At 32.0% G+C, this 14,035-nt stretch overlaps 1 protein-coding gene across 2 annotated transcripts in view; it reads left to right on the top strand.

Moving 5' to 3' along the window:
• The first annotated feature begins 1,090 nt into the window (after nucleotides 1-1,090).
• Nucleotides 1,091-14,035, top strand: part of LOC149414116 (serine protease snk-like) — a 623,520-nt gene continuing 610,575 nt past the window's right edge. For both annotated transcript variants that reach the window (XM_089644054.1, XM_089644053.1), the window contains exons 1-2: nucleotides 1,091-1,230; nucleotides 7,009-7,112. In XM_089644054.1, coding sequence (XP_089500180.1) covers nucleotides 1,161-1,230; nucleotides 7,009-7,112 — 174 coding nt within the window. In that variant the 5' untranslated portion in view covers nucleotides 1,091-1,160. The remainder of the gene's footprint in view (nucleotides 1,231-7,008; nucleotides 7,113-14,035) is intronic.

Here is a 14,035-nt window from a genome sequence, read left to right as displayed (position 1 = left end):
GAATATTGAATCAAATTTTACTTTCATATGGTTGTACTGACTTTAATACATTATTTTAGCGTTTTGTTTTGAGTTTTTTTTGCAGAAAATCAACACAATTTCTCTAATTTAGACAAAATAAAATACAAAACCTATTGTAAGGTTATAAATACATATTGATTGAACTGGTAGAAGAAACAGTAATAAATGACACAATCAAATATGTAGTTACTCGATTCAGGTCATGTCAAAAGTGGAGATAACAGAAGACGCAGTATGTTGGATGAGACAATGTATAAACTAAATGTATATTGTTTGGGTTAGTTTGTGTGCCTTTGGATACCGACTGATAATTTACCTAACTAAAATCTATTATTTTCCATTAGTGCTAATGGTTAAAAAACACCAGATCCATAAAGTGTAAAGTAAGCAGATCCTTTGTTTTCTAACATGAATGACAGCAATTCTTTAAAGTTTGACATCTTAAAAGATTTGCCATTCCGGCAAAATTAAGCAAATATTATTGAACACCATTCACATTTTCCATGTGTTTTTTAAACTTTCCACTGCGTATAAATGAATTGATTATTTACACCTATGCAATAGATTATGTCCTCAAACTGGAATTGAGTAATCAAAACTGTAAAGGTTTTCCAAATGGCATTCTTTTGCTTTGGTGAACTATTTCATTTGCTTTAATAAGCTTTATTCGGCTTCATTAAGTTTAACATTTGTAACGTTGTTGCCTTCCGTCCGTATTCGAATACTAATATTATTAATTCCGTTATGCTGTTATAAAATATATGTGGAATCAATTTATTATATTGTCATTACTTTTCCTTCCGTTTATATTTTCCAACAAGAACGATCATCGTTGACAGATCTCTCATATACCACAAACATTTTTTTATCGTTAAAAAGTCCCTCTAGACAGCATACCCAAAGAAGACAGGGAAATTAATTCCTTAAATAATTTGAAATTGCTTTCTGTTTGCGAAAAAATAACTGGCGTTACGATAGGAATAATTCGTTGTCTCTTTCATACTCTGAGTGTACAGATAAAAAACTTTATAAATATGACTGCTTGGCTGTTTCCATTCATTGTAGATGTAACATCGTAGAGTGTGGTACATTATAAAGTACGGTTTTAAAAATAACTTCACTTCAAAGTATTTTTCAAAATGAGTTTCTTATCAGAAATCGCGTTCACTGTGTTAGTAATTACATCTTTAGTTTCGGGACAGCGGCAAGGTAAGAATTATAATAATATTTTCATACTTTATAAACATACCCACTTTAAATTTTCAATATGAATTCTGAATAATTGTTTTTTCTAGCTTTTCTTTTATATATTCAAACTGATTGATAATGCCTTTGAAAGGCGAAACATCTGTCACGCTGATTAATAATTACACAGAACATTTATAAATAAGCATTTTTTCAAATGAATTAAATAAAACTATTGTTTATTGAGTAGATTAAAGAAAAAATTCAAATTAAAATAGAGTTCTGAAAATTAAACTTGATAACAATAAATAGAATATAATGTGTTTTTTATTTATGGGTACCTAGTACCAACATTCAAATGCAGTTTAATAAATTAGACTGATTAATTGTATTTCAAGTCAATAGTTTTTAAAAAGAGGTTTATTAATACATTTTTTACAAAAAAATCAATTCGACACAAATACTTACAACACTAAACAATAGATTTACCGACATTTATTGAATTTTAATTTTTCTTACTAAAATCTGTCATTTCGACAAATTTAATGCTGTTTGTTAAATAAAAAGTCTTTAGTATTTTTTTTAATCAATACGTTTTAAATTAAAAAAAGTTTTTTCGTGTATGTTTTTAACTCAATTTACTTTTTTACTTCACAAATATTGTTACGTAAATCCAATCTGGTAGGATTTATAATATTATGTAAGGAGTATTGGATGATAGGTGACTGGAACTTTGTTATTTTGTGGAGTTGTCTGCAATGGTCACTTCCTAATTCAACAGTCAATTGAAAAATGTAAATCAATTTTTGTGTTCATTTTCCTACAATCACGCACACAGGATTTTATCTTGTTGCGGCCAAGTTTACAGAATTGAAATATGCGATGCATAATTATTGTTTAAAAATTTTAAATTCTCTGTAGGTATGAGTGAAAACCAATTTCAAAAAAATTGGTTACTTAATTAGTGACCTAAATATTTCGTTATTTTTTGAATACCGCACAATAGTCCCAACTGATAACATATTATTGTAATCATCGTTTTTCAGTTTTCTCGAAAAATGTCGACATTTTGATTTTAGTTTATTAGGGAAAAAACGAACACATATTTTATCAAAATAAAGACATAATACATGGTTGCATGAACCAATGAAATTTCCGCATAAAATACAAAAAAACATAAATAGTTATACAGTAGAACCTCGTTAATTCGAAATCCACGCGACATCAAAAATAAAATTTATAATTAACGAATTCCCACGTAATTCGAAATTTTATGAAAATAAAAATTCGCCGAAAATCGATTTTCTCGGCCGCCTCTTCAAATCCGGGTGGTATTTTAGGAGTAAATTCGTATTAATACCAATTATTTCTATATTTTCGCGGCCAATTGCCGTAGCGGCCGGCCCTTTAAATTCAGATATTCGCAATAAATTCGTAAAAATGCTATACATTTCCACGTAAATCGAGAATTCGCGGCGGATTTCCGTCGCAGCCGACTCTTAAAATCCAGATATTTAATGTAAATTCGTAAAAATATGATATATTTCCGCGTAAATCTAATTTTATCGGGAGTTTTTCGTCGCGGCCGGCCTTTTAAGTTCAGATATTTGAAGTAAATTCGTAAAAATATGTCATATTTCGGCGTGAATCAAAATTTTTCGGCAGATTTCTGTGGCGCCGTATTTTTTAACTCTGATATTCGAAGCAAAGTTAGTAAAAATACGATACGTTTCCGCGTAAATTGAGATTTCGCGGCCGATTTCCGTCGCGGCGGGCCATTTGAAATTCAAATATTCGAAATAAATTCGGAAATATACGATACATTTACGCGTAAATCGAAATTACGCGGCCGAGTTTCGTCGCGAAAATTCAGATATTTGGTGTAAACTCGTAAAACTACGACATAAAACGTATTTTCTGGCCCTTCAAACTCGACATTCCAGTGTAAATCGATTCAGATTTACAAAATAATAATACTAATTAGGAAGATGTAAAAATACATTTTTCGGCGTTTTACCGCCATGGCTGACTTATTCAGATTTACGAAATATTATGATTTATTTTCGCAAAAATCAAATTTTTTCGAATTACACCAACAAATTTTCGTGCGCGGACAAAAATAAATTTCGAATTACGAATTATCGAATTTCAAAATAAAAAACCATTTTGTACGAAAAAAAATTTCTGCCGAAATTTTTTTGGCGAAAATTTCGAATTACGCGTTTTTTAGAATTATCGGGGTTCGAATTCACGGGGTTCTACTGTACCACTTTGCGCAAAGTTTTTCATATATAATTTGATTTTGAATAAGCATCTCAATTTTTTCATTTAAAACGACCGTTGAAAAATATTAGCACGGATGAATTATTTTAATCCTATCAAGAAGCTGTCCGTTTCCTATTGTTTTTCCTTCGTGAGGTGCAATCTAAAGACTTGTGATACACTTAAATATTTGACACACTTCTGTGATCCTCGCGAGGCGTAGTCCGTTTCTGTACTGTTCCTGCCGCGAGGTGCAGACCTTAATATTTGTGAGAGGAAGGTTTGTCATGATTTACTCATTAACTCTTATAATGTAGAGTGCTTGAGGCAGTACCAATAAAGTCACCAGTTGAAGTAATTACATACCATTACACAATGCTTCTCTTTGTCTTCTTGGAAACTCTTCTATAAATGTATATTATTGTGGTGCGCCACTGATCTCTATACAAAATCCACGCATTGATATCTGCTAAATCCTAAATGTTACAAACTGTTGCCAGCGAGATTCTGCTTTCCCGACATATGTTTTCTCCCTCTGACCAACCAAATAAGATTACCTCTAATATGAATGTCTAGATCATAGAAAACTAAATAATTGCATAATGAGAGAGAATTTTCCATTAAAACGTTGATGAAATTAGATCTAAACTTATAGGAACTGCTTATTTTCCGCATCTAGACGCAAATTCAGGATTTTGGTCGTTAAAATGGGATGACGCTCCCTCTAACATTCGTATTCACATATCTCCATATCTCCCTCTAACATTCGTATTCACATATCTCCATATCTCCCTCTAACATTAGTATTCACATATCTCCATATCTCCCTCTAACATTCGTATTCACATATCTCCATATCTCCCTCTAACATTCGTATTCACATATCTCCATATCTCCCTCTAACATTAGTATTCACATATCTCCATATCTCCCTCTAACATTCGTATTCACATATCTCCCTTTCAAACAATCTTTTTCTTTTTTTTTTTGTATTTCTTTGGCATTCACTATGTAACAATTTCTAGACATTTTTTGTTTTTAATGAGTTTTATTAATACACAATGTACATTTGTTACGTATAAATTTTTATAAAATTAGCGACCGGTTTCGACACGTCCGTGTCATTAACTAGCTATTTTAAAACTAAATTTTTAAGTGCAGAAATATGGGGTTTTATTTAGTTTGGTTCTTTGGTGGGAGGGGATTTGAGGGAGGGGGAGGGGGTTGAGAGGGAAGTGGAGGGAGGAGTCAAAATAACGGGGAACATTGTCAATAGAGGTGATTTGCAAGGTGCTATTATTTTATTTACTATATTAATGCTTGAATTAATTTTTTTGTTGATTTCTAATGTTTCTAATGCGCACAAATTAAAATATTTATTAACGTTAGAATGTTTAAACTTAGTTTTATCCCGGTTGAAGCTATGGCCTGTCTCTATCAAATGATTAGCGAACTCGGAGAAATTATTATTTTTTTTTTAAACATAGTTCGTGTTCCCTAATTCTGGTTTTGAAATTTCTTGTAGTCATACCTACATACTGGGAGTTACAATCATTACACTCTAAAGTGTATATCCCATTTTTATCTAATTTATTTGAAACATCCTTGTTATTAATTAAGTTTTTTATTTTAGAATTGGTGTAAAAAGCTGTCGAAATATTAACTGGTAACATGCGGGATATTTTTAAGGACAAGTCGCCTGTATAAAGAAGTTTTTTAAATATTAGATTTTTACTAGATTTAGTGTTATTATCACCACTATAAATGTACTTTTTAGAAAATATTTTGGTTTGTTTCTTATTAACTAAACGATTAATTATGTCAGGTTTATATCCGTTGTTTATAGCTATTTGTTTTATAATGTTAATTTCATTATTGAAATTCTCAATATTTAAAGGGACATTAATGGCTCGATGTATCATTGAGTTGAAGGAGGCGAGTTTATGGGACAAAGGATGATTTGAAGTAGAAGGTATAACACAGTCAGTGTGTGTAGGTTTTTTATAGATGTTAAAAACACACTTATTATTATCTAAACTGATGTTTAAGTCTAAAAAATTTAAATTGTTATTATCGTTATGTTCCAGTGTAAATTTTATATTTTGGTGAATGTTATTAATAAAAGTGAGAAAATTGTCTAATTGTCTGTTGCTACCTGTCCAAATTACAAAAATGTCATCAACATATCTATACCAAACAAATACATTAGCTAAAAGGGAAAAAAATAATAAATAAAAAATAAAGTTTAAGTCTAAAAAAATTTTTTAGACTTAAACATCAGTTTAGATAATAATAAGTGTGTTTTTAACATCTATAGAAAACCTACACACACTGACTGTGTTATACCTTCTACTTCAAATCATCCTTTGTCCCATAAACTCGCCTCCTTCAACTCAATGATACATCGAGCCATTAATGTCCCTTTAAATATTGAGAATTTCAATAATGAAATTAACATTATAAAACAAATAGCTATAAACAACGGATATAAACCTGACATAATTAATCGTTTAGTTAATAAGAAACAAACCAAAATATTTTCTAAAAAGTACATTTATAGTGGTGATAATAACACTAAATCTAGTAAAAATCTAATATTTAAAAAACTTCTTTATACAGGCGACTTGTCCTTAAAAATATCCCGCATGTTACCAGTTAATATTTCGACAGCTTTTTACACCAATTCTAAAATAAAAAACTTAATTAATAACAAGGATGTTTCAAATAAATTAGATAAAAATGGGATATACACTTTAGAGTGTAATGATTGTAACTCCCAGTATGTAGGTATGACTACAAGAAATTTCAAAACCAGAATTAGGGAACACGAACTATGTTTAAAAAAAATAATAATTTCTCCGAGTTCGCTAATCATTTGATAGAGACAGGCCATAGCTTCAACCGGGATAAAACTAAGTTTAAACATTCTAACGTTAATAAATATTTTAATTTGTGCGCATTAGAAACATTAGAAATCAACAAAAAAAAAAAAATTAATTCAAGCATTAATATAGTAAATAAAATAATAGCACCTTGCAAATCACCTCTATTGACAATGTTCCCCGTTATTTTGACTCCTCCCTCCACTTCCCTCTCAACCCCCTCCCCCTCCCTCAAATCCCCTCCCACCAAAGAACCAAACTAAATAAAACCCCATATTTCTGCACTTAAAAATTTAGTTTTAAAATAGCTAGTTAATGACACGGACGTGTCGAAACCGGTCGCTAATTTTATAAAAATTTATACGTAACAAATGTACATTGTGTATTAATAAAACTCATTAAAAACAAAAAATCTTTTTCTTCTTTTTGAACCCTTACCCTTGAAGGGAGCCCTATTACCAGACAAAGTCGAAAATTAGTAATTTTAAATCGAATTCTAGATGTATCGACTCTTTTCCTCAAAAAAAACATAAATTGATTTCGATTGATTGTTATTTTAAGTCGCTTTTCAAATTTAAAAAAAAACGTTATTTTTATTCCTTTCCTTCTGTCCTTCCACTTCTCCTTTCTCTCACTTCGTTCTGGTTGTATGTTGCAGGAGACCTGTGTGTGATGGCTGTAACTATTCAGCCTGGCGTTTGCAGACACATCTTCAAGTGCCCCGCCGCCTTGGAAGCGGCATTTCAAGGAATACCACCTCAGGTAAAGTCACATACACAATAATTAGTCACCAATGCAGACTTTCATTTTGAAGGTCGAAAGATCCAGAATGTAGATAGGTATTGTTTATTTTGTTCTTTACATATTTTGTACAAAAATCGTTATGTTATTATTCCTATTATTTTATGTATCTATAGTGCACATTTCTTGCAAAAGGTTGGGTACTTTGAATTTTTATATTAAACTGCCACAGTGATTTTAAAACGGAGTTTTCACCACCGCGCCTGGCGTTATCTGGCAAAACAGCTAAATTTAAGCTCTTGTTTTTGTTTTTGCCGTATATTTAAAAAAATAAACGTTTGTCGAAAAATGTTCATTTGCTACTATTACATAAAATAAGATATACAATATGTAGATATAACTGAGAAACAACTTTTTATAAATCATAATATATGTATGGCAGTTTCCGATATACAACTTTGTGTAAAACATATAGGTATGGCAGTTTCCGAGATACAACTTTGTGTAAAGCGGCATTTTTTTTTAATAAATATGAAAATGTTATCCAGGCCAATGAATAACGTTTTTTTCACATGTTTCTGTTAAATATCTCCTAAATTATAGTGTGTAGGTAAACGTCATTACGATCTTGAGTAAAAATGATTGTCAATAATTTCAGCTTAAGATGTAAAATGGCCTTGTAAAATATATTGGACATGGGTGGGATAGATATGTGAGCAGATTGTACCTGTCAATTTCAGTCAAGTCAGCAACTTTCTTAACAAAATCTAAATTGGGTTGCCACGGTGATGTAAAAACCAAGTTTTCGACCTCAACCCGCCCCCGCGCCCGGAAACAACATCAACATTTTCTTATTTTCATTCCCTTATTTTCTTTTGTGCTGTATGTTTTAAAAAAAGCCTGTTGTTTGAAAAAAATTTGGAATAAGAATTCAAATGTTTTTGAAAGGAATGTAATTTTGCTAAAATTTGAGCACAATTTTTTCAGACATAAAATTTGTATTAATTATCGTCGTCCATATATAAATCATCTCGTGCTTAAATTGTAGCAAATTTACTCTACTCTCATAAAAATATGGAATGACTTTTTGGACGGTCGTTTATTTTTTTTAATTATACGGCAGTAACGAAAACAAGAGCCTGAATTTTGCTGAAAACTTGGTTTTTACGCCACTGTGGCAACTGTATTGAGATTTTGCAAGGAATTTCGCTTGATTGACTGGTCAGTCATATTACCAAGAAATAACTTCTGCTCACGCATCTACCCTACCAATGGTAAATATATCTCAGGAAGGTACACGCAAAGTCATTTCATACACAAATTGAAGCAAAATTTACTTTTTTTTTCAAAAGTGTCTGAACATTTTTTTCTATTTTTTGAAATATACGGTAAAAACAAAGACAAGTGCTAGGATAAGTTTTACTGTTTTTGTCGGGCAACGCCGGGCGCTGAGTTCGCTGAGGTTGAAAACTTGCTTTTAAAATCACCGTAGAAACTCAAATCATATATCAAGATTTCTACACTATATAAAAGGTAATTAGCAAGGAATTACCACTTGTTGTGCTATGTTGACTGTTGTGTTATTATGTACTTGTTAAAATTAGTATCGATCTACATACAATGTATCGTATTCATATTGTGTAGATAAATGAACAATATCGTCCTTGGAAGAGATTGGCTTCTCCAAAAAGGGACATTCTAAACTTTAAATGCTTTCTGCCACTTTGTAAAATATAAACTTATGCTGAATATTACAATTTATGAGATAATATAAAAAGTATTAATATTGGAATAAAAAAATTAAGAGAAATATTTCTTATTTTTTAGTAGCAAGAAAACATACACCAATCAACCATACATACTTCCTCTGGACTTTTTTTTACTTATAGCTTATTTTTAGTCGGTATTTCGTTGAATGTTCAACAGAAAAAAAGGTTACCGTTATGACCAGCACGTGTTTCAGAGAAGAGAGATTTGACAGAGAGACAGAGCTGCATCTTTTGTATTCTTTTTATTCCAACAATAACAAATAGCTTGAATATAGAATTATTTAATCTTCCCACTCCAGCTCACTGATAATTCTAGATCCGACCGCCTACCACTAGCTCCATTTTACCCATTTTACGGTTTAAGGCGATGCCATACGTAGTAATGCAAAATCATGTGTTTTTGGTTTGAAAATTTGGTCGCCTAGAAATGTTTCAGATGCTTTAATTAAATACTGCGAGTAGAATACTTATAGTGAATACTTCACAAGAGTCCCAACTGCTCCCGTCTGGAGCCAGTGAGACTATGGCATCCCCAATTGGGGGATGTTGATTATATTTGATTTATTATTGACGGCTTTTTTAATTTCGAGGGCTTCTAAATTGTTTAACCTAATTCCAATTCCATTTTTATGTAATATTGTAGTCCCAGAGGTTTTATCAAATGAATGGTTAGTTTCTAGTAGATGATTCGCGAATTCTGAAAAAGCATTATTATTTAAACACCTCAGGTGTTCTTTTATTCTTATGTTTACGTTCCGGGCCGTTTTTCCGATATAAAAAGCAGAACAATCATTACAATTAAGTTTATATATGCCCGAGTGGCTAAGTTTATCATAAATATCTTTAGTGTTAATTAAGTATTTACCTAAGTTATTATTAGTATAAAATGCGGGCTTTATTTCTCAACAATCAAATCAATTTAACTAATAGTCCAATATTTAATTTATTCCGTTAACCTCTGATAAAACTGTTTCCTCCCTTCCCCCTCCCTTCCTACCCATCCTGTAATCAGTATACATCCTTTCTCGTTCTAGCACTAATAAGGTGTCTGCTCTTTTATTTCTATCTCTTTCACTTCTGTATTTTATTTCTATCTCTTTCACTCATTGTTTTATTTTCTTCTATATATATGTGTCTGTATGAAAATAACTTTAGTTGATATAATAAGCCCTGATGAAGCTTGAGCTAAGCGAAACCTGGTTGGCTGTTAATATTAATTCAAAATAAAAGTGGTGTTTTACAAAGTGTATTTTTCATTTGATATATAATGTCAGATCACAAAGTGTTTGCTTCCTTCGATAGAAATATTTCTTATTTTTTAGTAGCAAGAAAACATACACCAATCAACCATACATACTTCCTCTGGACTTTTTTTACTTATAGCTTATTTTTAGTCGGTATTTCGTTGAATGTTCAACAGAAAAAAAGGTTACTTTTTTTTGTAAAAAAATAGTTTTTTTTAAACTAACTTAACGTATGACATTTTAAAAGAGCTAAATTTATCTCAACTAATCGTGACAACGAAAAATACAAGAGTACTTTAATAAAATAAATAGAAAATATTTGACATGGCAGTTCTAATGATTTATGACATGTCTTTCACGACCTAAAACTCTTTGTGCACTACACAAAATGATTTGTAAAATTCTTCTTCCTTCTTCTGATTCCAGGAAAGTTTGAATTCTCGAAATTTGCGTTCAATTGTGTTAATATCAGGGTGTTTTATTTCTGTGAACAAGAATGGAGCAGCGATATTTAACGTTGCAGTTATTACCAGCACGTGTTTCAGAGAAGTGAGATTTGACAGAGAGACAGAGCTGCATCTTTTGTATTCTTTTTATTCCAACAATAACAAATAGCTTGAATATAGAATTATTCAATCTTCCCACTCCAGCTCACTGATAATTCTAGATCCGACCGCCTACCACTAGCTCCATTTTACCCATTTTACGGTTTAAGGCGATGCCATACGTAGTAATGCAAAATCATGTGTTTTTGGTTTGAAAATTTGGTCGCCTAGAAATGTTTCAGATGCTTTAATTAAATACTGCGAGTAGAATACATCTTGGCCTTTGAAATAATCGAGTATTTTTTAGATAAGTCTTTTTATAAGCCCAGAAAAAAATAATGTAAAGGCCTATGAAAACTGCTTTAAAGTTCAAAATCTCCTACTTACGAACCCATTTTTGGTTATGATTTTATTGTATAATGTGGGAAATTAAGTTATTTATAAAATGATCGGAAAAAAAAAAAATATTTATGCCTGAACATCCACAAAATAAAATAAAAAGCACTTTTCGGCCATGTTTTTTTCTTGCATAAATCAAAACAGGCGGATGATGTTAAGCGGGAATTTAAACCTTATCGCCATTTACGTAAGGGTTGTTATTGATAGCAGCTCAATTTAAAATATTACACGACGTAGTGCATCGCCTTAATATATAAATTTCTCAGACATACCACTCGTTTGTTTGATGTCATAAACTTATGCATTTTTTATAGCTCTCGCGCTCTAGCGATCATACAAATAATCTTTATGATGTGATAATATTGTATATGCCCAAAACGTGCTTCATTTGCACATCTGCATAATTAAAGGAAAACCTTTTTGCATTTAACTACAGGAAGAAAGTAGAGGAATAAAAATAATAATTTAATAATTGAAAGCATCTTTATATTGTATATATTCATCTAAGAGTATCTAAATATGATCTTAATAAAACTGGCAGTGCTTCTGGTGAAGAGAGGGATCGTGCAAAATATGTTTAAAAAGGATGCAAGAAGAGTGTAAGAGTTGTAGTGAAATAACGAAAGAAACGCCTGGAAAAGGAAGAGGGAATCAAAATGACAGACAACTTCCAAGAAAACATTAAAATGTTTTGGAAGTAAGTCAAATGGTCCCGGAGTGGTCCAGAAAACGGAAGCATGAAAGTTATAAAATCGATAGAAGGAAAAATGTTGACGAATGAAGAAGAAATAAAAGAGAGATGCATGAAGTATTTGGGGAAGTCTTCGAAAGTAACCCGATTGACAGTGATTCCAGTGGCGAATCAGATATGAATATTGATGGGGTGAATGTTACCGAAATCAGTATGGATGAGATAAAAAGATTGATTAAATGTATGAAGAATGGAACAGTTGTAGAAAATTGTTGCCTAAACGCAACGCTTGGAGGTAACCCCCCTAAGCAAAATTTACGTCAATTATGGGTAAAATGCAGTAAACTGTATGATTTATATTGATAATTTAAAAAAAATAATTGCCATTGTTTATAATTCAATGAAAATACAATTTATTAATGGAAAATACGCAAAATAACAAAAAATTCAATATTAGAAAAAACCTTCTAGAATGAGGAAAACTAACCAAATCTAACCAAATTATTCTCTAAGTGATACCGTTCGAAGCAGTCAAAATGAAGGGCGCGGTTGCAGGCCCGGCATCGATAGATTGCTGGATTGAAAGCTGGATGCTTCCTCCAAAACTTTGCCTTTTTTGTCTTTCTTCGATTTCTGCCAACGCTGCACTTGACTTACTGGCTCCATTCGATCATTGTTAACTGTTACTTCACGGTTGTCCAGCCAACGGCATACGAGGATTTGGTTTTCTACGTCTACCACCGCATCAAATTTACCTGTAATCATAAAAGCGGTGAGAGGTACACTTTGGCTAAGTAAATGAACGCTATGCGCAAGGGAAATAAATATTAAAAAAATGTTACCTTTAGGCAATTGATTTCCTGTCAACTTTCCTGAAGCTTCAAGGTTAGGGAAGCGAACTGGTTTACATGTGCCAGTAGCACACATTCTCTTATCCTTCAGGATACACATCAAATGGTGAGATGTGAGGAAATTGTCCATAAAAAGCTCATGGCGTGCGGGGAACTCTATATATTCCATCATAGACAGTACGACGGATGATCCCTGACCTAATTCGGGGTCGTATGTATCAGATGCTCCACTATACGGCATTGCTTGGAACAGGTAGCCTTCGGAGGAAGCAAGCCACCAAATATTGTAGCCAAATTTGATTGGCTTATTCTAAATGTACATCTTGCAAGAATGTTGACCGAAATATGGCACCATTTGCTCGTCGATGGAAAGTTTTTGTGCAAGGTTCAGAAACACAACAGATATGGCTGGTGTTTCTTTTCAATGCCTTAGACCACTTTTGTTTATAGTGAGACTTCTTTTTGTACTGTAGTTTTGATTTTTTGGCTGGTGGTGCATTTGAAATAGATATTCGCAAGGTGTTTGTTACGACTCGCACCAGATGATGTCGAAGGCTGATTCCTCATTAGCGAAATCATCTGGTTCATGCTCGTCATGGCATGACTCATCAATTTTCTCAATTTCGATGTTGCGCTCGATAACGAATGTGCCGGCAATATGTTATCCACCTCCGCATCTTCGTTAAATGCCATCAAATCATCGTCAATATGCTCTTCGTCCGTCTGTTCATCGACGTTCTCTGGAGAAATCACAACAACAGCGCGCACGTTATTGTCATCACTTTCACAATCGCTAAAAGAGCGCTCCAACTCATTTCATCGTGATTCTACGGTTTCGTATTATAACGACGAATAAGAGTCGGAGTAGTAGGTATTTTCGACATATTTCATAAAAATATACAAAAACCGTAGACAATCTATTAATTTTAATAAAAATCACTCATAAAAACACTACAAAACTGTATTATTTGACGGCAAGTTAACCAAAAACGTATGTAAACACTGTGACAGCTAACCTCCAAACGTTGCGCGCAGGCATCAACTGATTTCAGTGACATCTAGCGGTCATCTTATGCATAAAATACTATATTGAAACAGTGTTGCCAACCATTTAACCTTTTGATAACAATATGTGATTCACACATGTTTTATTTTTTTCTGTTTTAATTTTTTTTTATTTATTTCAAAATTGTCTATTTTCAGGGCTTTAGTAAAAAAATGATTAAAAATAGAATAATTAATCAAATCTATTAAATTATGTTAATTATTGAAAGCTAACATACCAATCTGTAAATGCTGCATAACAACTTGGTGGAATTTAGCTTTATTCGTAGTGAAAAAAAATCATATTTTTCATCTATTTTTTTGATGCCTATAGACATCGTCATGGAGGTAATGGGTTAAAGGAGGGTTACACGACTTTAGATTGGATAAAAGCTGTGATC

This window comes from Hesperophylax consimilis, chromosome 20 (genome assembly GCF_061612785.1).
Source record: "Hesperophylax consimilis isolate HC1 chromosome 20, BYU_Hcon_1.0, whole genome shotgun sequence".
Taxonomy (NCBI): Eukaryota; Metazoa; Arthropoda; class Insecta; order Trichoptera; family Limnephilidae; genus Hesperophylax; species Hesperophylax consimilis.
Note: the sequence above shows the minus strand (reverse complement) of the source record. Positions and strands in the feature narration are given on the sequence as shown.